The sequence below is a fragment of the Cucumis sativus genome, chromosome 3 (genome assembly GCF_000004075.3).
Source record: "Cucumis sativus cultivar 9930 chromosome 3, Cucumber_9930_V3, whole genome shotgun sequence".
Lineage (NCBI taxonomy): Eukaryota > Viridiplantae > Streptophyta > Magnoliopsida > Cucurbitales > Cucurbitaceae > Cucumis > Cucumis sativus.
Genome location: NC_026657.2, coordinates 29,533,216 through 29,558,268, shown reverse-complemented (window position 1 = coordinate 29,558,268; position 25,053 = coordinate 29,533,216). Strand labels below are relative to the sequence as shown.

The 25,053-nt window shown below is 35.0% G+C and overlaps 6 protein-coding genes across 8 annotated transcripts; 4 read left to right on the top strand and 2 right to left on the bottom strand.

The window, feature by feature from the left end:
- The first annotated feature begins 841 nt into the window (after window positions 1-841).
- Window positions 842-6,669, top strand: LOC101208058 (type I inositol polyphosphate 5-phosphatase 8). Of its 2 annotated transcripts, XR_004215561.1 has the most exons (12): window positions 842-1,088; window positions 1,706-1,813; window positions 1,929-2,013; window positions 2,887-2,949; window positions 3,302-3,350; window positions 3,505-3,609; window positions 4,676-5,027; window positions 5,119-5,321; window positions 5,409-5,517; window positions 5,603-5,760; window positions 5,882-6,293; window positions 6,402-6,669. XR_004215561.1 is itself a non-coding variant. In XM_011653609.2 (11 exons), the coding sequence occupies exons 2-11, from the start codon at window positions 1,784-1,786 to the stop codon at window positions 6,159-6,161; spliced, it is 1,434 nt and encodes a 477-aa protein (XP_011651911.1). In that variant the 5' UTR covers window positions 842-1,088; window positions 1,706-1,783; the 3' UTR covers window positions 6,162-6,669. The 2 variants fall into 2 exon arrangements, 1 of the variants encoding a protein (XP_011651911.1); XM_011653609.2 differs by having other exon boundaries at window positions 5,882-6,669.
- Window positions 6,670-6,767: 98 nt separating this feature from the next.
- Window positions 6,768-9,664, bottom strand: LOC101207159 (ras-related protein RABE1a). The gene is made up of 8 exons (XM_004137733.3): window positions 9,334-9,664; window positions 8,685-8,757; window positions 8,479-8,579; window positions 7,977-8,042; window positions 7,625-7,722; window positions 7,442-7,504; window positions 7,212-7,304; window positions 6,768-7,086 (listed from the first exon to the last, which is right to left on the bottom strand). Exons 1-8 carry the CDS (start codon window positions 9,404-9,406, stop codon window positions 7,003-7,005), a joined length of 651 nt encoding a protein of 216 aa, XP_004137781.1. The 5' UTR covers window positions 9,407-9,664; the 3' UTR covers window positions 6,768-7,002.
- Window positions 9,665-10,925: 1,261 nt separating this feature from the next.
- On the top strand, window positions 10,926-13,832 carry LOC101208380. 2 transcript variants are annotated; one of them, XM_004137738.2, is made up of 2 exons: window positions 10,926-11,709; window positions 13,453-13,832. In XM_004137738.2, the coding sequence occupies exons 1-2, from the start codon at window positions 10,985-10,987 to the stop codon at window positions 13,463-13,465; spliced, it is 738 nt and encodes a 245-aa protein (XP_004137786.1). In that variant the 5' UTR covers window positions 10,926-10,984; the 3' UTR covers window positions 13,466-13,832. The 2 variants fall into 2 exon arrangements, with proteins under 2 accessions (XP_004137786.1, XP_011651910.2); XM_011653608.2 differs by having other exon boundaries at window positions 10,975-11,709; window positions 13,459-13,832.
- A 737-nt stretch (window positions 13,833-14,569) lies between these two features.
- On the top strand, window positions 14,570-15,229 carry LOC101209354 (probable histone H2B.3). The gene has a single exon (XM_004137742.3). The coding sequence runs from the start codon at window positions 14,674-14,676 to the stop codon at window positions 15,088-15,090; it is 417 nt and encodes a 138-aa protein (XP_004137790.1). The 5' UTR covers window positions 14,570-14,673; the 3' UTR covers window positions 15,091-15,229.
- A 1,105-nt stretch (window positions 15,230-16,334) lies between these two features.
- On the top strand, window positions 16,335-18,908 carry LOC101207898. Its single transcript, XM_004137736.3, has 3 exons — window positions 16,335-17,054; window positions 17,149-17,583; window positions 18,247-18,908. The coding sequence occupies exons 2-3, from the start codon at window positions 17,185-17,187 to the stop codon at window positions 18,661-18,663; spliced, it is 816 nt and encodes a 271-aa protein (XP_004137784.1). The 5' UTR covers window positions 16,335-17,054; window positions 17,149-17,184; the 3' UTR covers window positions 18,664-18,908.
- Window positions 18,909-19,014: 106 nt separating this feature from the next.
- On the bottom strand, window positions 19,015-23,204 carry LOC101222699 (arginine biosynthesis bifunctional protein ArgJ, chloroplastic). The gene is made up of 17 exons (XM_004137712.3): window positions 22,885-23,204; window positions 22,580-22,672; window positions 22,131-22,254; window positions 21,803-21,876; window positions 21,596-21,640; window positions 21,431-21,481; window positions 21,280-21,348; window positions 21,128-21,186; window positions 20,933-21,002; window positions 20,710-20,790; window positions 20,533-20,619; window positions 20,073-20,201; window positions 19,917-19,979; window positions 19,760-19,837; window positions 19,530-19,675; window positions 19,381-19,451; window positions 19,015-19,269 (listed from the first exon to the last, which is right to left on the bottom strand). Exons 1-17 carry the CDS (start codon window positions 22,942-22,944, stop codon window positions 19,187-19,189), a joined length of 1,383 nt encoding a protein of 460 aa, XP_004137760.1. The 5' UTR covers window positions 22,945-23,204; the 3' UTR covers window positions 19,015-19,186.
- Between the last annotated feature and the right edge of the window lie 1,849 nt (window positions 23,205-25,053).

Below are 25,053 nucleotides of genomic sequence, written 5' to 3'. Positions count from 1 at the left end.
TTCAATTTTCTATGGTTTTAAAAAGGAAGAAACAATTATGTATAGTTTTAAAATTACATTATTCAACATAAAATGACGTGCCAATATAGTAGAAAAGTAGAAAAAAACGAATGTTAAACTTATACGATGATTGATTAATTTTGGAAAAATATCATTACGTAATATATATATATAACAATTAAACTTCCACTCATCGATATTTTAACATATAGATTTGTTAAAAAAATTATTATGCAACTCAATTTAATCATACACAATCTTAAGTTTAATGCTCATTCTCACAACTATTATACTGAAGAAAAAAAAAAGCGAAGCTACCAAATATTTCTACCTCAAATACTAAATTTTCTTAATTGATTTAAAAGTTGTAATAATCATGATTAGTTAAGTTTAACTACACTGACATTATTTAAACTAAACTTAAAAACTCACCCAACATTATTTTAAATTAATTAAACCTAAAGAGACAAAATTAAATGTGAGTAGTTAGTAAGAAATAGAAGATTAAAAGTTTATATTTTAAAATTTAAGATTCAAAATTTAAATAAAACTCAAATATTACATCTTAAAACCAAATCAAATTTGATTTTCCCTCGAAGATTCAAACAACAAAGGATGGATTTAAAAATGTCTCAATTGCATATCGATCTATGGGGGAGTTGGGGACTAATTTTAATTGGGAGAAAAATAAAAATGTTGAACTTATTTATAAATTATAATAAAAATTGAGATATTTTAATTAATGGAATTTTTAAAAAATTATATTTGAAAATGTATATATAAAAAAAAAAAAAGGAGAAAAAAGGCATCGTCTCTTTGCATAAAAAGAAAGTAGATGAGAGACGGCAGTCGTAGTTCTCTTTCAAACAAAACGAACACTATCATTTTTCTTTCTCTTTCGAATATTTTCCAAACAAACATCAACTACTTCCCTTTCTTTCCACTTTACACCACCAAATCGCCGCCTCCAACCTCCTCTCCTCCGCTGTCTCCTCCGTCACCTTCTCCTCCTCTCGCCGCCGTACTAACCCCTGTTTCCACCATGGCTTATTGAAAAAACATAAACATACACTTACCCTCTTCCTTTGGTAAGTATTTAATCAATTTCCCACTCCCAAATTCTCCTAATTTTTACATTCTATTCTCTCTGTTTAATTCTATTTACTTGTTTTTTCCTCATCGATCAGCTTCAATGTTTACACCCGATCTCACCATTTCAACCAATCCCATCCTTTCATTCTTTCATATAAATTGTGACGAACTCTGTTTCTATTTCTTTTGAAAAATTTCCAATATAAGGAATTTTAAAGAGTTTTTGGGAACTGGGACTTGATCATCTTCATAAGATCTGAAATGGGTTGCTGAGATTTTTATTTTTTTTATAAAAAAAATCAATTTCTTTGTGCACTATTTTATTGATATTTCATTTTCTCTGTTTTTTGTTCTTTGTCTGAGGCTGGCTGTCTCCGTTTTCTGCTGCAATTGGGTCTTTTATATTGGCGTTGAAAACGTTAATTAAAACAATAATTAAAGTCTGTTTCAAACCCCAGTTGCAATTTTATTATTAATCAACCACTTAATTACTCCCTCTTCTTTTTTAATTACTTACTTTAATTTTTTTAAAATAGAGGAAAAGATATTACCATTCTTTACTAATTTATGAATTGCATTTTTTTGGCATTAATGATTGACTCCGCCGTTTCAGTCGGCGGTTTCTGGCCTGAAAGAGAGAAGAAGGAAAAGATTTTGATTTGCTTTCTCGGTAGTTGACGACGACGGAGCAATGGGAATGAAGCGAGGGAAGATCTTTAAGGTAAGAGATTGGCTTTGCTTAACGGATGGAGGTTTAATAGTTTTGCGACATGTCGTTTCTTTCCTTTTTGGATTCTGCTTGTGACGTTTTGTCGACTTGTTGCTCCGCCGTGCAGTCGTCGTGGCCGAGGGTTGTTGCGAGGAAGTGGCTGAGTTTTCCGGCCGATAAGGAAGGTTTTCCGTCCAATTTTGTCGCTCAAGGTGAATTGTTTTTTGGTTAATTATAATATCATTTTTTGTTCTTTAAACTTAAGATTAGTCTTCGGTAAAAAGAAAACACATTTTGGTGAAACAATTTAATCTCAAAATTAAATAAGTTCTGATTTTTAATTATCTATAGATCGACAAATCCACCAATCTTGAAACTTTTTATCACAAAAACTAAATCATTGTTTATTTATGTTTAGTGATAAAATTGTGATAAAATTTAAAACATATAATTTTGTTACCTCCATTTAATATTTTGATTTTATATTTCTAATTGTGATTTTCATATGTTTGGTCAAAATAAGTAAAACTATGTCTCTGCATTAATTATTAACGATAAAAATAATTTAAACCATTTGAAACTGATTGAATTAACAAATTCAATTTTAGACGGAAGAATAATTACTTTTTTTTTTCTACATGTCTAAATTTAGTTCATATCTATATATCTAATGAACTTTTAGACAAATGTTATAGATATGAAGCAAAATCGGATGTCTATTTTAAATCTTAAAATATAACTTTATTATTTAAGACATTTGCCAAATTCAACTATAAATATATTGTCGCGTGTATATGCAATAATTTTCAAGTAATTAAGTGAAATCTACGTTCATCTCTCAATTTTATACATTGGATACGGAAAAGTAAAAGCTTATTCACTTATTACACACTTTTTAGAAAAGGATAATTTCAAGGTTTGTAATATTAAATTTCACCAAAAATATCAATTTTAATGCATATTTATGAGTAATTATGGAAATAAAGAATAAAAAAACAGCAATTTAATACGTTTATTATTTATATTTTGTTTTTCAATATTCTGAAAATTGGAATTAATTACCAATTTGGTTATTGGTTGAGCAGAGAGAAGAAGGAGCTGCTCCGATCAAGACCGCTGCGCCGTCGTGCCGGAAGAAGACATCGGAGGTAATTTTTCTCTATTGGAGAATTTACTATGCAGCGAAGGGGTAATAATAGTTTTCTAGAGATTCAGTTGGTTCCGAGCCGTCAGATCAAATTACCTGATTTGATCAGTGGACAATAATGAGAAAAGACTTTTAATTAATAACCCCATCATGAAAAAAAGAGTTAGAAAAACGGAAACTCTGCTGTTTTCGGGATATGTGCCACGTGGACGGTGGAAGATGCGGGTGCAACATTTAGTGTAGTCCTGACCTTTTGCAGAGTATAGACTCTAGGGTCTTTGTTGTTTAATATTTTAATTCCACGTGTTTGTTTCTCATTGGTTGTCTCTCTCTCTCTCTCTTGCAATTTCTAGATGAAAGTTGGAGAATAGAGAAGACAAGTAATGAATCTCTTGACTTGAGGTAATTTTGTTGATTTGTATTTCAACTTTATAATTTGTTTGCTTCATTTTTTTCAACATTGCCACATTGAAGAAGTTAAAAGTAGAACAATGTGAAATTGTTTCATATGATTATACTATTAGAAATTTGATCGATACGTTGTAATTATAATTAGGATGTTGGTGGGAACATGGAATGTGGGAGGGAAGGCACCGAAGGAAGGTTTGAACTTGAGGAATTGGCTCAACTCTCCAACTCCGATTGATATTTATGTTCTTGGGTATGCTCTCTCTCTCTCTCTTTCTAGTTTGTATATCGTGCTAAGGTTTCAATTGAAAATGATTTTCTTTTGTTGAAATTTATGTTTGTCTTTTTCTAATTTTTCAAACATCTAAATTTCGAAAAAAAAAATTACAAGGAAAAACATGCATTTCGAAATAGCGATAGCTTTATTTGAGGATTTGGTGAATGACTTTGGCATTTTTAAGTCTAAATCTTGATTTCTCAAAGGGTTTACCAAGCTGAGTTCTTAAACTTGCATGCTTGAATAGCAACCCTTCCTCTTCAAACTTGTTGCATCATGATTAACTTTGTGTTTGATAATAATTTCACTTTATGTAGTTTTTTTTTTCTCCATCACTTGTTTTGGTTAGGACCTACTAATATAAATATTTGAATTTGTAGTCAAATTTTTAAGACATTAAGCACAAGAGAAAGTGTTTTAAAAACTACTTATTTTAGTTTTAAAACCTTGAATATAGTTTATAAAACATAAGTAGAGAGTGGATAAAAAATATAGTTGATGTAGTATTTACGAGCTTAATCTTTTCCAATCAATCTTCAAAATTTAGCTTTTTCTAATAGTTAATAGCTCAACCCAAGCCTAAAGTTAGCCTACTCATAGTCGTCCCTTGGGGATGTACATTGAAAAAGAAGTGTAAACTTTTCATATACATAAAATTATAAATTAAACTGATTCCATGAAATTGTGTACTTGAAAAGTTCCATCCCTAACCGCCCACCAAGAATTTTTTTTTGTCTCTCTTTGTTTTATAAAATAAAGTAATTTTATTTTTTTGAAAAAGATGTTGTTAGATGTTGAATTCATATATTAGGAATGTGAAAGTTAACAAGTTGAAAAATGGTGACTTAAATGAAAGTGAAATACTTTGAAAATAAGATTCATAGAATGTAGACTATGTTACCTATGCTTATTTAATTAATATTTTACTTGTAGACACCAATACAAGTTTATCAATACAAAATGTTATATTAACTTTTCTTTGAAAGTTGGAACTGTGCATTCTAAAGTTAATAAAGAATTAGTTGTAATATTTTTGTAATAGGTTCCAAGAAATCGTGCCTCTAAATGCAGGCAATGTGCTTGGGGCGGAGGATAGTGGCCCTGCTGCCCAGTGGGTATCCCTAATCCACCAAGCCCTAAACACCCACGATAACCAGCGGCAAGCACCCCAGAAGCCAAGGCATAGTTTCTCCGACTTGCTTGCTTTAGAAGATGACACTGGCAATGGTGAAAGCAGGGTGTTCCCAACGCAGCGACGGTATTGCCTTGCAGCAAGCAAACAGATGGTGGGAATTTTCTTGTGCGTGTGGGTTCGAGCAGATCTTTACAAACACGTTTCCAATTTGAAGGTCTCCAACGTCGGGAGAGGAGTCATGGGGTTTCTTGGTAACAAGGTGAGCTTAAGCTACCATTTTGTATTAAAAGAGCTCCCGTGTTATTGAATTCGACTCGAAGCTGAATGATCGTTTTGTGGTGTATTGATAGGGATCTGTCTCCATTAGCATGACATTGAACCAAACAACCTTTTGCTTTGTTTGCACACATTTGACTTCTGGGGAGAAGGAAGGTGATGAAGTGAAAAGAAACTCGGACGTGAGTGAAATTTTGAAGAAAACTCGGTTTTCACATTCTTGTAAAGCTACAACTGGAGCACAGCCACCTCCTCCTGAGACCATATTAGATCATGAGTAAATTCCTTTTACGTTCTTCATTTGCTATTAACTCAATCAAATCGGTACTGCTTGTTTGATGATTCTAAAATAATGTATATGCAGCAAGGTGATTTGGCTTGGGGATTTGAATTACCGTCTTTCGACTGGGTGTGGGGAAACAGATGAGCTTCTTAGGAAAAAAGATTGGCAGGCACTACTAGAGAAAGATCAAGTGAGTTTCGATTGCGAATGGAAACTTCCAATCGACTAGATTTTGAACATGGAAATTTGATTTCTTTTATTTGATGTTCTGGCAGCTAAAGTTAGAGCAAAGAGCTGGTCGAGTGTTTAAAGGGTGGGAAGAAGGAAGAATAGAGTTTGCTCCAACTTACAAATACATCACCAATTCTGACCATTATGTTGCATTGACTTCGAACTTGAAGCCATCCAAAGAAAAACGCCGCACTCCGGCTTGGTATGTTTTGCTGATCCTGCTAATTTTGCAACAATCTAACCTGATAAGTATGAAGCTTATTAACCTGCCAAAAGGAAAATGTTTCTGATTGGTTTCCTTTTATTTATCGAACACTTGATAGGTGCGATCGGATATTATGGAGAGGGGTAGGAATGAAGCAGATGTGGTATGTTAGAGGGGAGTGTAGATTTTCAGATCACAGACCTGTTTACTCACTGTTTTCAGTCCAAGTTGACTTGGCAAACAAAAATCTGGCAACTGCAAACTCCAACATTGCTGCTCCGGCAAAACCAGCAATCGACACTCCTTTGTCGTCTTTATGTGCAGCTAAAATCCAAGCTGAAGAGCTCTTGCTCAGGGAGGAGACCATCGACACCTCCCCCTTCAGTAACTGTAACTAGCCGTCGTACTGTCACTGACCAACTTTTGGAAAGTAACCAATGTATATTTGATTTCCAAGTTTCCAAACAGCTGATAATTGAAAGCTGCAAGCTCAAGACTAGCTAATCTGGCCCCCCATCGATCAATCAACGGTACGTTGTGACTGATAGATCTCAAGTGCTTGAGCTCTCATGCGCATAAATTGTGCTTTGTGGCTCAACCATATATTTCAGTCTGGTGATTCTTTTATTTTGTTGAAGGAAAAGGAATCGAATCAAGCAAGATTTGGACGATCTGGGCGTCAAAGCTCAAAATTTTGATAGAGCTTCTTCTTTTTTTTCTTTTTTTTTTTTTAATTTTTGAGAAATTTGTAGATATAGGTATGGGAATGTTAATGATAAAAAGTTGGGTGGGCAGGAAAAGTGTATAAGAAAGCTAGAAATATTGGGAAATAGGAAAGATACTGTAACTGTATCCCTGGATTTATCTATTCTAACATGTTTATATTTAATAGCAAGTTTCATACAAGTATGTGTTCATTTTCTAACTGACTTAAAGGTTATAGTTCATAAAAGAACAGAGATGGTGTATACTCAGCTTGCCACTTCCATTAGTAATCATGAAGATTCAATTGTAAACTCAACTACGAAAAGGATTTATATTGAAATATGAAACTTCTTTTTCAGTTTGAAATGAAATATGGGGCAGATGAACCATATAATTAATTTTCAGATAAAGGATTTACTACGAACTCCCAAATTGAGTTCTATTATAGTACTAGTGAAAAAAAATGACGGAAAAAGAAGCACGAGTAACCTAATTGTATTGCCTCGCAAATAAACCACCTTTACTGTAGTTGTCTTAAGATCCACAACAAGCTGACTTCTGAGCAGTTTGGGAAGCCCCTGCTCCGTTATCTGCTTGGTTTATCTTGATTGTTTGAGGCTGCAATGTCCCAAAAGGGGGGGAGAGAAAGGCTCAGTACATGAACAACCAAAATGGATTTATGCAGAGAGTCCATATAACTCAGCAGAAGAAAATATGGCCATAGAACCTCAAACAGTTCATACCTCGGACTTAGAGTCGCTGTCCGAAAGCCTTTGCTTGATATCCTTAGCTATGGAGAAGAAAACTTCTTCTACGTTCAAATTTGTCTTTGCACTCTGAAATATACCACATCTTGAGTTCAAAATTGATACACACATGCACGCATTACAACATCTTCAAGACATGTGATCTAAAGTCTAAACTAGCTATTCAGGAGGAAACAGATGCAAGAACAATCAACTATTTTACTCACAGTCTCGAAAAACTTGATGCCATACTCATCTGCGAGAGCCTGCCCTTTTGATGTAGGAACAGCCTAAATGAAAGTTCCATTTTCAATTATGAATTCACTGAGACTTGAACACTCATAGATTTTTGGGGGAAGAGATGTGCAAGCACACACGTTGTAGCAACAAAAACATGAAAAGGTGCGTACCCTTTTGCTTTCATCCATATCAGCCTTGTTACCCACCAATATCTTGTTGACATTGTCAGAAGCATGTTGTTCGATGTTACGTATCCAATTCCTAATGTCTGAATTCATTAAAAAATGTAAATAAGGACAAAGGAAAAGATTGATATCTTGACAAAGAAGAAACAAAAATGCCATGAAGAAAAAAAAATAAGGGCGTTCCATAACACAAAGGATTACAAAAGCGACTCTAATATTAGTATCTTCTTCGATGGAGAAATATCTGAATAGACTGCAGAGCTTCCTACTGTGAACTTAGAAGAGCAACAAGCATCTTCAGATTTTTAACCTTTGGTTTAAGGTAGAGAAAAATTACTGTTAAATGATGACTCATCAGTGACGTCGTACACTAGCAAAATACCCATGGCTCCTCGATAGTAAGCTGCAGAAATAAAGAATTACTAGCGATTTAGTCTTAGTGAACCTCCCAGAAACAGCGGAAACATTTGGATACAAAACTACACAAATGAGATTAAATCAGTATGAAAACTCAGATATGTAGAGTCTGAAACTTAGTCAGCATGTAAATCTACATAAAAAGTATTGATGATACGTCCATAACAATGATAATAACAACAATAATAATACAGTTAAAGAAATTAAAAAAAGATGTCCCTACTCATCAGGTACTGAAAATAAGGATGGAGATTAGAGATTGGAAACATTTATATGAGATAAATCCTGAAGAAATTTTAAGAATTGCATGAAAAAGGACATAGGATGAAATTAGAAAGAAACAAAAAGGATCTCTAGGACCATTCTACAATTGCATATTCCAATAATAATAACAAGACTACACGACGAGAATGTATACAGACCAGTTGTAATTGTTCTAAACCGCTCCTGACCAGCAGTATCCCAAATTTGCAATTTAATTCGTTTTCCATCAAGCTCAATGGTTCTAATCTTGAAATCAATGCTGTTTGAGTACAACCAAAGCAATGAAATCAGGAAGAGCAGGCAAGTGAAGTAAAAAATAAAATACATTAATTTCATTTTCAATACCAATATAGAATGCACGTACCCTATGGTTGTGATGAAGCTAGTGGTGAAGGAGCCGTCCGAGAACCGCAAAAGAAGGCAACTCTTTCCCACACCTGCCTTGTCATGTCACAAGAAGAAGCTTGTGAATTTGTAATTTAGGACGCGGAGAAATAAAACGAAATCCTACCCGGTAAAATACAGCTCTCACAAAACAAGAGCTAAAACAACATTGTCTTATACTACAAATGAGTCAATAACAAATCCTTTCAGGCAATTCACCGCTAATCCATCAACGGCTTATTAAACATACTAATCGTAAAATCCTCTCATCATATCAAACTCACAAGAAACAGCTCGTGAACTTATAATTTAGGAGTTTAAGCAGAAAAACAAATTCCTATTGATATTGCACGACTCTCACAAAACATAAACTATAATAACATTCTCTAATCACACAAATGACAAATCATTTCGAAAACTTCACCGCGAATCCATCAACAACTGATACCCACTCTAGATTCCAACAGAGAAATCCTCTAATCATATATATTAATGAAACAACAACGAACGCTAGTATACAAAAACAAAATTCCAATTAACATCCAGTTATTTCACAATTACTGATTCTAAAACTAAAGAAAACCACGAGATCGAAACTCGACCAACGCAATAAAGCAAAATTAACGTACCGCTGTCGCCGATCAGCAGAAGCTTGATGAGATAATCGTAATCGGCTCGAGCTCGTGCAGGTGGAGCAGCCATTGAGAAGAACGAAGCAGCTACAAGATCTGGAGAGAATGACAGTGAGAGATACGACGGAGGGGATGGCGTCGCTTGGTACGGCGGTACCGAACGGCCGTTGAAATCGGTTTCCGGGAGCGGAAATATGTGTATATATTTTTTAATTTCTTATATTTTTAATTGCTCCTGGTTTCAGTCTTAAGGCTACGGGGAAAAGCTCCGTGACCGGTGGATTTTAATATCTGCGTTGATCCGACGGAAGAGAACGAATCTATCAATCCCGCCTTCATTTCTACGGGCACTCTTTTTTGTGCCGTAGTTCATGATTATACGACGTCGTTTGTTCGTGGCTGGAAATAGTAAAGTCGTTTTAACTCATCCGCACGTGCGATGCTGTTATTGTTCAAAAAAACCTATAAGCCATCCAACTCATATTACTCAACCCACCCATGGTTTGGGTTGGGTTGCAAATTTGCAAACTGAGTTGAGTTACCGTGTTGTATATTATTGGGGTCGAATGTCGACCCAACTGAACCTTATATAAATAAAACCTAATTAGTATTCTAATTTAACTTCATTATAAATTTTTAAAAAATCAATGAAACATGTTTAGGTCATTTAAGTAAATATGACACTTTGTTTGCTATGAAAATTTAACTTCTAGTGGAAAAAATGAAAAAATAGTCAAAATTATATACACATATATATAAAGCAACCTAACCCAGTCCAAGCGATGTCATTCCCTCTTCGTATTCCTATTATGCTAATTTAGTAGCCAATGTAACGAAATTAATGTGTATATCTTTTGATAGTATGAATGAAATGAACGAGACATCTAGTTTCAAGGTTAACACTCTGTTATATGTGTAAGTTGAGTTATGTTCGTTTTGACATGTCGATGTTAGACTATTGACAAATTTTAAAAAGTAAATAAAGACTAAAATATATTTACCGTATATATGATTAAAACACTATGCTGGTGTATGTGCTTCGGTTTTCATCTCCTTTAAATTGTCAAGTTTTAACTAACTTATCATCGATAAATTTGAAATACAGTAATTATACTTATAAATAAAATTGAATTGTACTCCATCAACTAACAAATTATAATCTTCATATAAATATAGACTAAAATGATGAAAAGTTTGTACACATTCATTCCTTTTCCATTCCTTGTTGAAAACAATTTTTTTGAACCTTATGATCTTAGAGCATGTGTGGCGTCCCTTACCACTTGATCATCGCTATAGACATTTCTCTCTTGATACTCACACTCACTCTTTTAAACTCGTGACAAGCTCTTGCTTCTCATTATGCATATTTTTATTTGAAACAATATACAATAAATTTCATTTCTTACAGATACTTAACATTGCGCTCTCCCTCTTGGAAACGGAGAGCAGCAATAATTGTCCAGCGATGGTCATGTTAGGATTGTTACGACAATTTATGATGTGATTACACAACTAGAAAATTTGATGTTTTGATCATAATAAAGGGGCTTTTTCACTTGGGCTCTTGAAACCCTAGACCCTAATATTTAACAATACAATATGATAATTTGTATAACTTGAATTGGAATCCTTTTATAATGTAGAGATGAATAAAAGGAATATAAATGCAAAAACAAAGAAGATGCAAACCCGTGGTTCATCTAAAACCCTTCAAATTCCATTCCTAGAAAACCTTTTAGAAGCTCGGAACCAATCCATGGATTCCTTCAACAACAACGCCAATATGGACAACCTTTTCCTTCAAACCCTCATGGCGAGGCTCCAAATTAGGCCTCCAGTCAACTACAACAACATCAACAATCCCCTTCTCTCACAATCCCTTGAAGAACTTATCTTCGAGGCCGCCAATCTCTCCGACGACGACAACGACGACAACAGAACACCGCTCGCTAAAGAAGAATCGAAGCTCGAAAAAGAGATCATTCGCGTGATTCTCGCCGGAAATACCGATTCCCTAAAACCCAATTCCGGCCAAGCCGTCACAGTCGGCGAGCACCACGTCTGCGTGGGGTTTCACGAAGAGAAGGATTCGGATTTTCGAGTTTGGGAATGGCACGGTCATATTATGTTGTTTGATGAAGAAAATGGATACTCGCCGGAGTATATTTATGGGAATTACTTTGAGAGGCTTCAGAGGCAGGTGGTGAACCGTGAGTTGAATAAATGGAAAGAGGAAGAAGAGGAAGACGAGAAAGAAGAAGAGCAAAAAGAGGAGAAGCCGGGCGACTTGGGTCTTCGGGAGCTGATTGATGGCGGCGATTCGAGTGTCGGTCGGATTCTTCATCGTAATGTTAACCCCAGCTCTCAAAGGTTCGGCACAATTTACTCCCAATTTTGCTGAAATTCTTTAGAATAAATCATGTTCTTTATGAATTTGGAGGGAACAGGAAGTTTAACCATAATAAGCCGTTTTTAAATGCGGTTTCTAAAACAAATCAAAAGGTTATTTTATGGAAAGGTTTCCAAATAGCTCTTGCATTTTTACATTGCAGATGAAAAGTAGAGAATCTGAAACGTAAGACATGGAGGATTTGTGTATTTCTTAATAGAGTTTTGAAGTTGCCTATTACTTTTCATTCTCGCATGCCATTGGTACATTCTGTTGTCTGTTCTATTTGTGTGATTTTAACTTGTATATGTCATAAAGTTTATTCCCTTTGCAAAGTTCATGGATTCGACCATTTCTCTCTTATTCCTCTAGTCGCTGTATGCTTAGACATGGGCTCGCCTGTATGTAACTAAAAGAATAACTGGTTTCATGGACGAGGTGAAGGATTTAATGAATGGAAAGGTCTAGGCAGATCATATTTATGTTATTTGATGATGTTTGGGAGGTGGCAAGGTTCAATTCCTCCTTTGTGGTCTGTGTAACTTTTTTTTAGTACAAATGAAGGTGGGGACTTGGAGAAGGGACTTTTTGGTCCTCGACGTACACTGGGTGCTGTTGAGCTAAGATCTTGTTTGTTTTTGTGGTCTGTGTAACCTTGGCCTTTGTTTGATTTTGTTGGACTTGAGTCCCATTTTGTAGTACCTTGGGGTCTCTTTTTTGTTGGGTTTTTTTCTTTTATGCTCTTGTACATACTTTCACTTCTCTCAAGCTCCGTTACTTACTATAACTATCTGGGTTGTCTGTACAGAAATTTATGGTTATCATCATTGTTAAAAGATCATATGTGGTGGTAGATGGAACTATGGAAGTAATCATGTCTACTTATAATATTGAAACCTTCGTAGTAAAAGTCTAAAAGGAGTTTATCTAAAGCATAAGGTGATAGTTTAACAGAGGAGGTGCTTTATTGAGTAAAAATTGGCATAGCAAAAGCTCAGCCACACGAATCCTGCAATTGTGATTTTCTTTGTGTCTCATTGAGATCAGCTTCCACAGATAAATTAGTTCCATTGGAAGAGAAGAGCCATACTTTCGGCTGGGTCTCGAGAAATCTGTAGAATCTCTGAGAAATGCAAGAATCCTAGAAAGGTTGTTGTTGTCTCTCCATATAGTGCACATCGATTTCGCAACTTTTCTTACTCCCAATACCATGAATAAAACAAGCTGAGAGAGTCACAGTTTGTTAGGAAACGAGAAATTTAGAAGAGTCATAAATCTACTTGCATCTACTGCACGATGTTTTGAACGAAGCAACACAGTTGCATGGAGGCTCTTCACTGTATTTCCATAATCTTATCCCAGGATATGGCTGATGAAGTAGATGCTGCTAGAAGCAAAAGTCGGGAACATGGTTTTGGTACAGTTGTTTATTGTTTCTTATGTGCTTGTCGCATATGAGAAGACCACATTGTTGCTTGATTGTGCTATAAACTTGGAGTCTTACAAGCTATTCCTTGGTTCTTTTTTGGGTTTTCCATCTCTTTGGGCCTGCTACTAGATCGATCCACTTGCACAATTAACTTTGTTATTGTAAATCTTGACTACTTCAAACTTGATTGAGATCGATGATTAGATTGAATCCATATTCCTTTGTCATGATGATCAGTTTACTTTTTTAACTTGATACTCAGACAAGTAATCTATTTTGTTATACATTTTGTCAGGGGCAGGTTTTAATGAGCCGAGTTGCAGTTTTTGGTTCAGTATAATAAGTTCAGATACCTAAGGACGCTGCTATGGACTATTGTCTTACAATTTACACCTGGGTGTTTCTGCAGTTAGGACACTGAACTTGTGTGTTCTGAAAAGTAAAGGAGATGAATACATAGAGTTAATAACATTCTCTCTGTTTGATGAGTTTCTTCTCCATCGTTTTTAATTAACATTTGCTCTTAGCTCTTATGAGTCCACTGTGCAAGGATTATTTGCCTGCTGCTTGATTTTTCCATTTCATCCTTTTTGTTTATGAGAAATTCACATATATTATTGCTCATTGATATGTATCTCTCAGTGGTTATAAATGCTACAATATTTTAACTCTGGATACAATTGATTAAACAACCTTTACTCAAAACATTAAAATATTGACATATCATTTAGTTGTGAATCAGTAAAAATGTTCTAAAATCTTCTATTTTCTTATCTTTTAAATTTATTTCAATAATAGGGAGTATTCTAAACTTTTATCTTATTAGCACACTTAGTAGTTGTTAATTGTTAATGATCACGTGCAATCTTAGCTTTCGCTTAAACCTTTGTCTCACTACGACAACACTGTATGGAAGAAGGAAGAAACTAATCTTGTACACAAAAGAAACTAACAAAGAATAATATCCAAACAAACCATACAAACCATTAACCATCCAAGCTCAACCTCTATATTGTATTGGTTAAAATAAATTATTTTAAAAGTTAAAACTTCACAGACTAACATGAATAATATTTTGTAAATATTTTAATTTATTATTATATAATAATTACTTTCTTTTATAAAAAAGATCAACAAATTCAAAATTTTATTAAAATAAAAAAATGTTAGAAATTAACAAAGAATAAAATTCTCCAGTTTAAGTATGAAAATTGAACACTTAGGCCTTTCCCACGGCGATAGATGTCGAGTCCGTCTGAAGTTCGGAACGAGTCGTAAACTAAGTACGTAATCTCAACCGCAACTTCTCTAAATAAAATCCAACGGTTCTTATTACGCCACGTCGTCGATCCGCGAGAAAGTCCCACTAACCAATAAGAAACCGCTTCATCTTCTATATAAACTCTCCTCCGCTTCATTTACAACAATCGTTCAGTTGCTCTGAATCACTCTCTCCGTCTTCAACCTTGCTAGACCACCTTCACCTTTATTCCTGAATATACTCTGAGTTCCAACAATGGCGCCAACGAAAGCCGAAAAGAAGCCCGCAGAGAAGAAGCCAGCGGAGAAAACCCCTTCCTCGGCGGAGAAGAAGCCGAAGGCTGAGAAGAAGATCGTCAAAGACGGTGGCGATAAGAAGAAGAAGGTTAAAAAGAGCAACGAGACTTACAAGATCTACATTTTCAAGGTTTTGAAGCAGGTTCATCCCGATATTGGAATCTCCAGCAAGGCAATGGGCATTATGAACAGTTTTATCAACGACATCTTCGAAAAACTTGCTCAAGAGGCTTCGAAATTGGCAAGATACAACAAGAAACCTACGATCACTTCACGAGAGATCCAAACTGCTGTTCGATTAGTGCTTCCTGGTGAGTTAGCAAAGCACGCTGTTTCTGAAGGAACTAAGGCCGTAACCAAATTTACAAGCTCTTAGATAGATACCGTTGTCGGCGAATTTTGGAATTAGGGTTTCGTTTTGGTTACCCTTTGTGTAGATCTTGGTTTCTCTCTGGTTACAGGTGTATGGAACTACTAATAGTTTTAATGGATAACAAAGTTCTTTCATCGGTATATTCTCTTCCATTTTCTTTCGCAAATGGCCGATGCTTCTATTATAATGTGATAGACTAGGGTTTCTGAAGATCCGACTGGTATTTTGTTCTCGATTCGATTATAGAATACATGCTCTCATAATCTGAGTTGAAAGTTTCTTAACAAGAGATCGATCTATCGATCGAACTGGTGATGATAGGCAATATTGATGAGAATCGAGGTAATTCAGGAACGCCATTTTGATTGTGATTGAGTTTGCTTGTAGCAGGATTCTGTCAGTTGTGAAGTGAGATAGCATTAAGTGCTTTGAGAGAATCGATGTGGTTAGGGTTTTGTTATTTGCAACTCGTGATGCGAAAGATGATAAGAAATATAAGTATATTAAATGGAATACCGTACGTAGTGTTTGAATGTGAAGCGAAGCGAAGCGGTGTTGTTCTGTTGCGCAAAATTAAATATTAATATTAAGTGCTTTGAACTAAGTAATTATTCACTCAAAATAATCGAGAATTCTTAATGGGATGTGATGTGATTCAAAGGATCAATCATATGAGACGTAATTCTATTCTAAGGGGTGTGGAGGAATGTGGCCACATATAGTTCTATTTGTTGGAGCAAAAGCTAAGTATAGATGAACAAACATAGTTCATTACTTGTACTTCTCTTGAGTTTATTACACTATTGGATGGGAAACAATAGCATTACCAAAAATAGGCTACACAACTCAGATAAAGGAAGAAGAGAACAACTAATCATCCCAAATTACCAAACTCAACAGCAACAACAAAACAAATTAAGACATACCCATAAGCTATATCTGTATAAGTGACATCTGTATAATAGATTAAGTGATATCTAAGTGTATACAAAAGATATAAGCTACACACCACATAAATATAACAATGGTGGGTTTGTTGAATTAAGGAGGAAATATTTGGAAAAAAGAACCATTGCATCCAAATGAATTATTTGTTTAATTGTAAGAAAGAAAAAGGGTGGAAATATATTTGAAATGGGCTTTTAGAGTAAGAGGCCCGGCCCAATAGGGTAAGATTGGAAATATCTAAAAACAATTAAATCAGCGAATTGTCAAAGGTAATAAACGTGGAGAGTTGTGATTGGGTGTGGCAGCTATATCTACGCGACCGATTCGTTCCCCTTGACCCAAAGGATTAGTTCCGTAAGATCCCAATTCCGCCACCATTTTCGACCTCATCCTCCCAAAATTATCCGATCCGCTTCCGCCTCCACCTCCACCGACGTTGTATCTCCGCCTATCTTTTTCATCATGTTACGGATCAGATGATTTCTGGTTTATCCATTTGACTCAATGATTTCAGGTTTTAATGTTCTCAATCTCTGAGTTTGATTGATTCGCACATTTTCGTTTTCTTTTCAAAGTTTTCTTCAAGCTCTTGGCTCGCAAATCTGAGGCTTTGTTAGACCCTACGAAAATTAGGGTTACGGAGAGCATTTCAATATGCCTTCGTTAACTATTGATCTCTACCTTCGCCCTCTGCTTCCTTCTTTGACTTCTTTTCATGGTGGTTCCTCTTCGCATCGTCTGAAGCGGCTCGAAAAGGGTGATCGGCGTGGTAATCTTAGTTAACATAGGGTTCTTTTAGTGCATTTCGTGCTCTATTCGTATTCTTCAATCTTCTCTTTCCTCCTCCTTGCTCTTTTGGTTCTATTCGAGGTTTGGAATTCCTAGAGAAATTTTAATTGTACGGTAAGGATTTATTGTTTTGATCTTGAGGTTTATTGGCAATCGAAGCCTCTGAAAGCGAGTCACTTGCAATTGGCTACTCGTTGAGAGGGTTTTTGCATTCTTGATTATTGTGCGAGGTATTGTCCTTATTCTTTTTATTTTCTTCGTCAAAATTTTACAGGATCGAATTTCTTTCCGGCATGTTTTACGATATTCTGGATATATGTGCAGGTTCTAGCAGATTTCTTGTGTCTTACATAAATCTGAATGGACATCCCTTCGATTCATCAGAAGTTGGCTGTCGGTGTAGACGGTTTGGTGGATGATCTGCAGTCGTCTTTGAAAGAAATTGATGCTGCATTGTTTAGTGATCTTGATGGGTTTTTTAAGAAGTCTTTGAGCATTGAAGATACTCAAAGTTCAGAATTTAAACGTGATGTGAATTGCAGCGATAATTCAAATGTTAAAAACAAACAAAAAGAGCTTGAAATTCCCTCGAACTTATCTAAGAAGTGTTTAAGAAAATCCAAATCCTTTCCCCTCCCTGTTGTAACATCCCCTCCAAATGATACTTCAGAAAATGATAAGGAACGACAAACAGCGATGGGTGATGTGTCCTGTAATGAGTTTAATCATCAAGCCTTTTCACGTTCCATTTCTTTACCAGTAAGTTCTCTTCTTGTCAAAATTAAATAGGGAAAAATTATAGTTGTGTCCTGCGTTTAATAATTTTTGTAATCAGTCACGTAGCTTTGCTATCTCTGATTCTTATTTCCATGGAAACTATTGATATCATAATTTTTTTTCTGGTCACGAAGGAAAACTTCTAAGGACAAGCTTTACAAGTTTGGCTGACGCGATTGATCCTATGTATTATATAGAAAACCCATTTTTTAAAATATAGTGGCTTATCATCTATTTGCTCCATAAATGAAAAAAAATGTGAACTCTTTCTTACTATGCCATGCTTTTCTGTTCTTGGGAAGGCAATTCTGCTGTTGGCAAACTGGCTTGCTTTCTAAGTTGATGGCCTTTTGCAATACTGATGTATGAAGTTAATTTGATTAGCCGTTTCTTCGTTGACATTAGATGATTAGTATAACCTGAAAATAATTCTCTTTACACAACTATACTACATTTTCTGTTTGTTCACCCCAAGTGCAGATTTGGGTTTGTTACTCGTAAAGCAGCACATAATCTGAGGTTTTTTGTAGATATGTTATATTCAATTTTAGATAATGAATTAGTGAAAAGTAAATGTTTGTGAAGCCATTGCATATTTGCATTTTGTCTTCCTTTCTGTTTGCTGACTTAACTTCCAACATCCAGGTGCCTGGAAAGCTCTTATCTGCGATGAAAGGTAGCCGAGCACAACACTATGGGGAGTCACCTAAGATGAGTGTGACATGGGCTCCTGATGTGTATGACCCTCCTCAGACATCGTTGTGCCATTGTGTCAAAAACAACAAGAAACAGCAGAAATCAAAGAACAGGAAGAATGGGAAGAAAGGACAGAAGGGCAGCAACTCTTCGCGCGGAAGTGGTGGCAGGGACAAAAGGCAGGCTCGCAAATCTGTTGGTAGTTCTGATCGGTATCAAAGATCATTTAACTCTCATGAAAGTTTGGTTAATACTCTCAACGAGTTTGAGAGTTTCGACGACGGGAGCTCAGACTCTCACTGTGGAAGCATCTTCCTGAAAACATCAGTCACCAAGGTGCACTACTCTGTTACTGAAGCCTTGTGAGCGTTACTCGTCCAAGTTTTCATCTTCTCTCACTGTATTCTGTAAATAAATAAAATGTTTTGGTTTCATTTGTGATTGTTGATGACCGAGATGCTTGGACCAAGAAATTGTATGACGTTAACTCGTTTGTTGTTTGTTTGTACGAGAGATTCTGAGGATTTACCTTTTGTTATATGATGATGTTTGTTGAATTTCGACACTGTTACTATGGTTATGGATATGGTTGTGACTGCTTCTCTTTTCTATTGGAATATGCTTGATTTGCTTCTTTGTAATGACTAACGGAATTTAGAAGTGCTGCATCTTTTCTAGAAATACCAAAAAATAGAAGATTCATAGAGAAAATAGGGAAAGCTTTGAAATTGGAATAAACTCAATTATAATTTAGATCTTGTCCTAAAGAAGATAAAGTTTAATGAGATATCAATTGAACTCAACTAAATGATTTCGATTGATATACTTCTTCCCCCAAAGGACCGAGAGATACAATTATTCTGTCATAGCTAGCTGGCTTGACGACAATTTATGTAGTGTACTCTGCATTTATTTTGACATAGTCATAGCTCAAGTCACAACCCCATGCTCGTCCTTCTCCTTGCCCATTACCTGTCGATCAAAGCAACTATCTAGGTTAGCTCGAGGCTGGTGTTAAAAAAAGTATCTTTTATTATAGTTTTCATGATGGCCATTCAGAGTTATACTAAATCATCTTCTCACCTATAGAAATGTAAATTCTGACGGTATCATGGGTTTCTCCAGCTCTTCTAAGGTAGTTACTAGCAGCAGCCCTGAAAAAAGTAATAATATACAATTATAGTCAAAAGTGGTCAAATTAAAATTGGATTAGGTGATTTGTCTTTTTAAACCTGTCAAAAGATTGGGGTTCTCCTCCATCCATAAGGAGAATGTTTCCTAGGGACACTTTGAGTTTCGTCTGCTCAAAAGGTACCCCTGCATACCCAGCAGCCGCTGCTATCCTTCCCCAATTTGGATCTCGGCCATATACAGCTGACTGCAGCATGGAAAAACAATGATGAGATATGCTTGCACAAAGTAAAGTGCGTAGGAGAAAGATGATGAAGATTGAAAATCTTGCCTTTACAAGTGATGAGCCTGCCACCGAACGAGCAATTTTTGCTGCATCGGCTTCTGAATTTGCACCAGTCACTGTAATCTGTGGCATTGGTAATTTGAAATTAAAATGCATAGACTATGTAAAAGATTTTTTTGGCTTATAGAAATGGCAGACCGACCTCAATTAGACAGGTAGCACCTTCTCCATCCCAGGCTATTGACTTGGCAAGCCCTTGCATCACCTGAAAATAGAAAGGAGAAACAATCCTATAACATGGAAATAACTTTTTCCTCAAATTTCTTTTGAAGATGTTCTGATTCTCAAAAATACATACCACATCAAGGCAGTCTTGGAGTTGTCCTGCTTCTCGACTTTTCAAGGACGAAATCATAGTTGAACTGGATCCCGACAAGCCACTCGACAAAGCAATGACGGTATCGTTGGTACTTGTATCCCCATCCACCTACATCATCAAACCCATCTCTCTTTTAAAAAGGACAATTTTGATGGTACTTCCAACGTCACCTCACCTATGTAACATTATTGTATTGCATCATTGATTTGGTATGGTACTCCACCTATGTGCCTAAATTTTTAATATATAATCCATCCTGAATGTTTCATTTACAAACCCAAACTAAATGAATTACTCTAAAACCAATTTTCAAGACTAGCTAGTTTGATTTGACTTGATTCATATGGAGTACAATAGGACAAGTAAATTTTCCCTGAGCATATTATATGTGAAAGAGAACCAACAGTAAAAAAGTTGTTAAGACGTTAAACAATCATACTGTGATCTGATTGAAGCTTCGATCAACAGATATTTGCACCATCTTTCTCCAAACATCAGTAGCAACCACAGCATCTGTTGTTACAACCTACCACATTGTAACATTTCAACATTATTCCAAACAATCCCAGCCATTTAACTTGTTTGAGTACGAAATGCAAAGTTTCAAGATACGTACACCGAGCATAGTAGCCATGTCCGGGTGAATCATTCCAGAACCTTTCGCCATTCCTCCAATTCTTATAGTTGAGCCCCCAACCTGGGCATTAAATCAACTGTTAATCCATTATGCTATGATTTTATCAAAGTACAATGTTGAAAGTGCTTTCTATGTTGGTTAGATCAAGACTATTGTATAGTTCACAAGCAGAACAAGGTAATATAAAACGGTTTTTACGCACTTGTGACTCAATAGCCACGCTTTTACTAACAAGGTCAGTTGTCGTTATCGCTACTGCCGCAGAAGCTGCACTGTAAACAGACTGATAAAGTTATGCACAACCAGAAAAGTTAATGAGGAAAAGACTGGACAGCAGAGAAGCCGAAGCCGAACATATAACAACAAAAAGTACAAATGAAACTAACTAAAGGAATACCTTTCAACTGAAGATGAAAGGGATCCAACTAGTTTTGGAAGAGAATTCAAGAGTGCATCCTGCATTTGAAGTTGGATAACTTTAGAGTTCAAGACAAACCATCCAGTAGGTATATTTTCTGTTAAAACACAATACATAACGTATCTTCGTACCTTTTTTATTCTATGACCAATCACCCCGGTAGATTGAACTAATACTTCCTCCGGCCTTATTTGAAGAATCTACAATTAAAGTTATATACAACTTACAATTGTTCCAGAAAAAGATTAAGAAGTTTGTTCTGAACCCTATGAAGGTGCATACCTTAGAAAGATTGTCCACACATTCTATCATATCTTGATAACCAACCTCCCCCTGCAACAACAAAAAGACACTTAGCTATGTATATATTCATCCAAGATACGCATAGACTTTTATCTTTTTGAGTCCAAACAATATTCAATTGATGTCATCAAAACAACAGCTTACCGTAGCGGCATTTGCTTGACCAGCATTGATTAACACTGCACGTGCCTAACAAATTGTAGAATCAATCAAATCATTGTTAGAAAATAAGGTAAAACTACTTTTTGTTAAACAGTAGTTTAGTTAGCAAAATCAGTGAACTTGTTTAGTTACGGTTTTAATGTCTTGCTGATAGGTAAACATAACTTAAACAAGAGATAGAAAACCTACCGTTTCCGAAAAGTCCAACGCCTTTTTACAATATAACACAGGTGCTGCAGCAACTACATTCTTTGTAAATGCTCCTGGAAATGAAAATGAGCAAACTCAGTCAGTATCAGAATGTTCTTCAAACTTAGACACAGCTGGCTAAGTTTCATGTGCCCGACCAAAACCTAACCGGCATGAATAAAAAGTTCAAAATGAGTCGGGATAAGTTCGCCAAGAACGTGGCCAAAACCATCAAAACTTTTCCTATAACAATCATTCTCTAGTTTGTCTTACAACCAAAAACAGGTTGTTATTTAGAACACAGATAAACTCAACAGTTGGCTCATACCAGCAGAAATGGCTTCAACATCACAAGTAACAAGTGCAAGGTCAGGTTTCTCTCCCTTTGCTCTTAATCCTCCATAAAGCCCTGCGGCTTTGAACCCCTTTGCAGCACTAACTCCTCCATCAATCTACAAAAACAAGTTTACTTTTGGTTTGAACTTATAAAAAGTAAAAAAAACTGAGGATACACGACAACTTATAATAAGTTGAAAATCTGACAATACCTATACTTTATCGATCGCTTCCAAAGAACATTTGTACAAAATTAAATGTTCTTTAGATTATAAAATTTGACATTCTGAGAAAACTTATGTAGAGAAGATAAGGAAAATAAAACGAACACAAGAATAAGAAGGCCACTAAAGTAATCGGCCAACCCCAGAAACTCAAACTGAATCAAAACAATCAAGAAATCATTAAGGATGCAAAGAGAGCAAATTCACAGCCCCTTACCTGTTTCCATGGTCCATCAGGAATCAAAATCGGAGCCTGCGGCAAATAATTGGCGGTCTCATTGGTAGCCACAGAAAACACTCGAAAACTCGTCTAGAGAAAAACAGAAACGAACAGAACATCACCAAAAGCAATGGAATAAAACGAAGAAAATTCAAACATTTAGCTGAAATGGGAAAAAGAGGTATGAACATTGCGCTCAAATTTGTAGCTAAAATTGGACCCAGAAACAGAATCACAGATGGGGGGGGGGGGGGGGGGGGGGGCAATCTCGAAAAGGGATTTGGAGGCGAACGAAAACAAACCTTGTGGGATTGAAAGGTGGAAAATTTCAGAGATGGGTAGTGAGGAACAGAGAGATACATTGGTTGAGTTCTGTTGAAAATAATGAAACAGAGAGAGTGAAGAAGAAGGAGGCGATGGTTGGATCAATGAAGCGTTGTATAAAGTTGAAAAGGAAATAAAGAAATGGGTTTTGTTTGAGTGTGTGTTGATTTTAGTGGGTCGAGTGAAGTTCAAATGATGATCGGCAGACGGCGGCTATTGCGATGGTAAAGAGGTGGGTGTTTGAGCACGTGAGGATCACGTGTGGGGGACTGGATCATCGTTTTGAAAAGAGAAATTAAAGGAGAATTTTGAGGGTTTTTGGAGGTTGAAGGATTCAATTTGGAGAATTGATTTTGTGTTTCTCTTTCAAGTTTCAACTTAGCTGATTGATTACACTTCACAAGTCTATAATACAAAGAATTGAGAAAAACAAAAAACTTAGGTTATACATTAAAGAAAAACGTCTCAAATAACCTACTATTTTCATGGATTACAAAATCATAATTAGTTATTATTTTTTTATTAATAATTTAGAGGCTTTGAATGTTTTATTATGTAATTTATTTTGAATTTGGCAGGTTTGAAAACAATATATAAGGAAGGTTTTTCAAAAAAAAGAAATGTCTAGATCCTTGGAGTTATCAACAAAAGAATTTCAAATTTAGTGTTTGCTCAACAAAAAAAAAAAGAAAGAAAAAACTCCAATTTAGTGATTTAATAAATACCTCACTTTAGTTAAGGTATGAGTATCAAAATATAAATCTAAATAAGTGCCAAATACTTCTCTAATATGTCTATTTAAATAGGAAATGGGAATAGATGGATTAAGATAGAGAAGGAATCGAATATTCATAAAATATACTAAATATCACATTTATGAAAGTAATTAGTTATATTTTTAAAAGTAATTAGTTATATTTGGTTGTATTTGTAAATATTCTCGAAAGTATTATGATCTAATGATCTCAATATTTTTTGTTTTTTATTTTATATAAAAAAATCATTTGAAGTTTTAGAGATCATATACAACGTGTAGATTTATATGCAACAAAAATAGTTTATAAGAACCACCTAGTTTTGCTTTTATCTCATTTTGTTCTTTTCTTCTTAAATTTTATAATAATGTTAGGGAGAATCAGAAGATACCAAATAGGGTTCGTCACAAACTGATGACAAAGTATAAAATGATGGATTGGGACAGAAAGGTAAATATTCATTTCTTTGCTTTTTCTTCAACATTTTATTTTTCTAAAGACTATTATCTTTTAAGAATCTTGAATGAAAAATAAAATAGAATATTGAAGATTTGAAAACTTTAAAACCTAGCTAAAATTCAAACACAATATTGTGTAAGACATGGTTTTAGCTTAATTGGAAAATATGTATAGTTAAAGATTTTGATATTATGAAGACAATCCTATTGTATATTCTTGGTTAAATTATAATGTTTTTTATTATTGAAATGGATTCATTAAATAGAATATATATTGCAAGTAATGTTTGTATTTTCATTTAATTTTGTTTAAATGTTTGTTAATGTAAGATTCAATATATCTTAAAAAAGATCTTCGCATAATATTAGGTTTAACCATTTTGGTTTTATTGCACGGTGTCATTGTTCATTCGATTTTGGTTAGTTTTCATCTCTCATTTCATTTACATTCATTGTCACTTTCGACTTAAAGAACACACAACATCATCACACTCATACTTCACAAGTCTTCAACCATTGACAACATGTCAACCGACTAATGCCTCCAACCCTAATCGAACTTTATAACTCCAATTTAAACCTTGAGTTCGATACCATCCACGGCTATCAATTCAAACTTCAACTTCACTACTTTGGTTCTGTTACACTACACACCAAGTTGACGGATTATATGTACAATTTGACCTCTTATATCTTATTTTATGCTCTAATTTATCATGCGGTAATATTATATTATATAATGTAGGATATATATATATGTGTGTGAAATAATTAAATATTATTATATTATATAATGTAGGATATATATATATGTGTGTGAAATAATTAAATATACATGTATATATTTTCAATACAAAAAACTATTAATTAATGAGGATATTATGAGCCTTTGAACTCGATTTTTACGCCCTATTCATATAAAAAAAAGTGTTGA

What these genes read in the sequence shown, in the direction of transcription:
- LOC101208058 (XM_011653609.2), top strand. Translation starts at nt 1,784, where the DNA reads ATGGGAATGAAGCGAGGGAAGATCTTTAAG. An exon ending in CACTACTAGAGAAAGATCAA is followed by an intron (nt 5,518 to 5,602) that starts GTGAGTTTCGAT and finishes ATGTTCTGGCAG; the next exon opens with CTAAAGTTAGAGCAAAGAGC. An exon ending in AAACGCCGCACTCCGGCTTG is followed by an intron (nt 5,761 to 5,881) that starts GTATGTTTTGCT and finishes AACACTTGATAG; the next exon opens with GTGCGATCGGATATTATGGA.
- LOC101207159 (XM_004137733.3), bottom strand. Translation starts at nt 9,406, where the DNA reads ATGGCTGCTCCACCTGCACGAGCTCGAGCCGATTACGATTATCTCATC. An exon ending in AGCTTCATCACAACCATAGG is followed by an intron (nt 8,580 to 8,684) that starts GTACGTGCATTC and finishes GTACTCAAACAG; the next exon opens with CATTGATTTCAAGATTAGAA. An exon ending in TGATGAGTCATCATTTAACA is followed by an intron (nt 7,723 to 7,976) that starts GTAATTTTTCTC and finishes TAATGAATTCAG; the next exon opens with ACATTAGGAATTGGATACGT.
- LOC101208380 (XM_004137738.2), top strand. Translation starts at nt 10,985, where the DNA reads ATGAATAAAAGGAATATAAATGCAAAAACAAAGAAGATGCAAACCCGT.
- LOC101209354 (XM_004137742.3), top strand. Translation starts at nt 14,674, where the DNA reads ATGGCGCCAACGAAAGCCGAAAAGAAGCCCGCAGAGAAGAAGCCAGCG.
- LOC101207898 (XM_004137736.3), top strand. Translation starts at nt 17,185, where the DNA reads ATGGACATCCCTTCGATTCATCAGAAGTTGGCTGTCGGTGTAGACGGT. An exon ending in CACGTTCCATTTCTTTACCA is followed by an intron (nt 17,584 to 18,246) that starts GTAAGTTCTCTT and finishes TCCAACATCCAG; the next exon opens with GTGCCTGGAAAGCTCTTATC.
- LOC101222699 (XM_004137712.3), bottom strand. Translation starts at nt 22,944, where the DNA reads ATGTATCTCTCTGTTCCTCACTACCCATCTCTGAAATTTTCCACCTTT. An exon ending in GTGTGGACAATCTTTCTAAG is followed by an intron (nt 21,349 to 21,430) that starts GTATGCACCTTC and finishes CTTTAATTGTAG; the next exon opens with ATTCTTCAAATAAGGCCGGA. An exon ending in CAGGCTCATCACTTGTAAAG is followed by an intron (nt 19,676 to 19,759) that starts GCAAGATTTTCA and finishes TCCATGCTGCAG; the next exon opens with TCAGCTGTATATGGCCGAGA.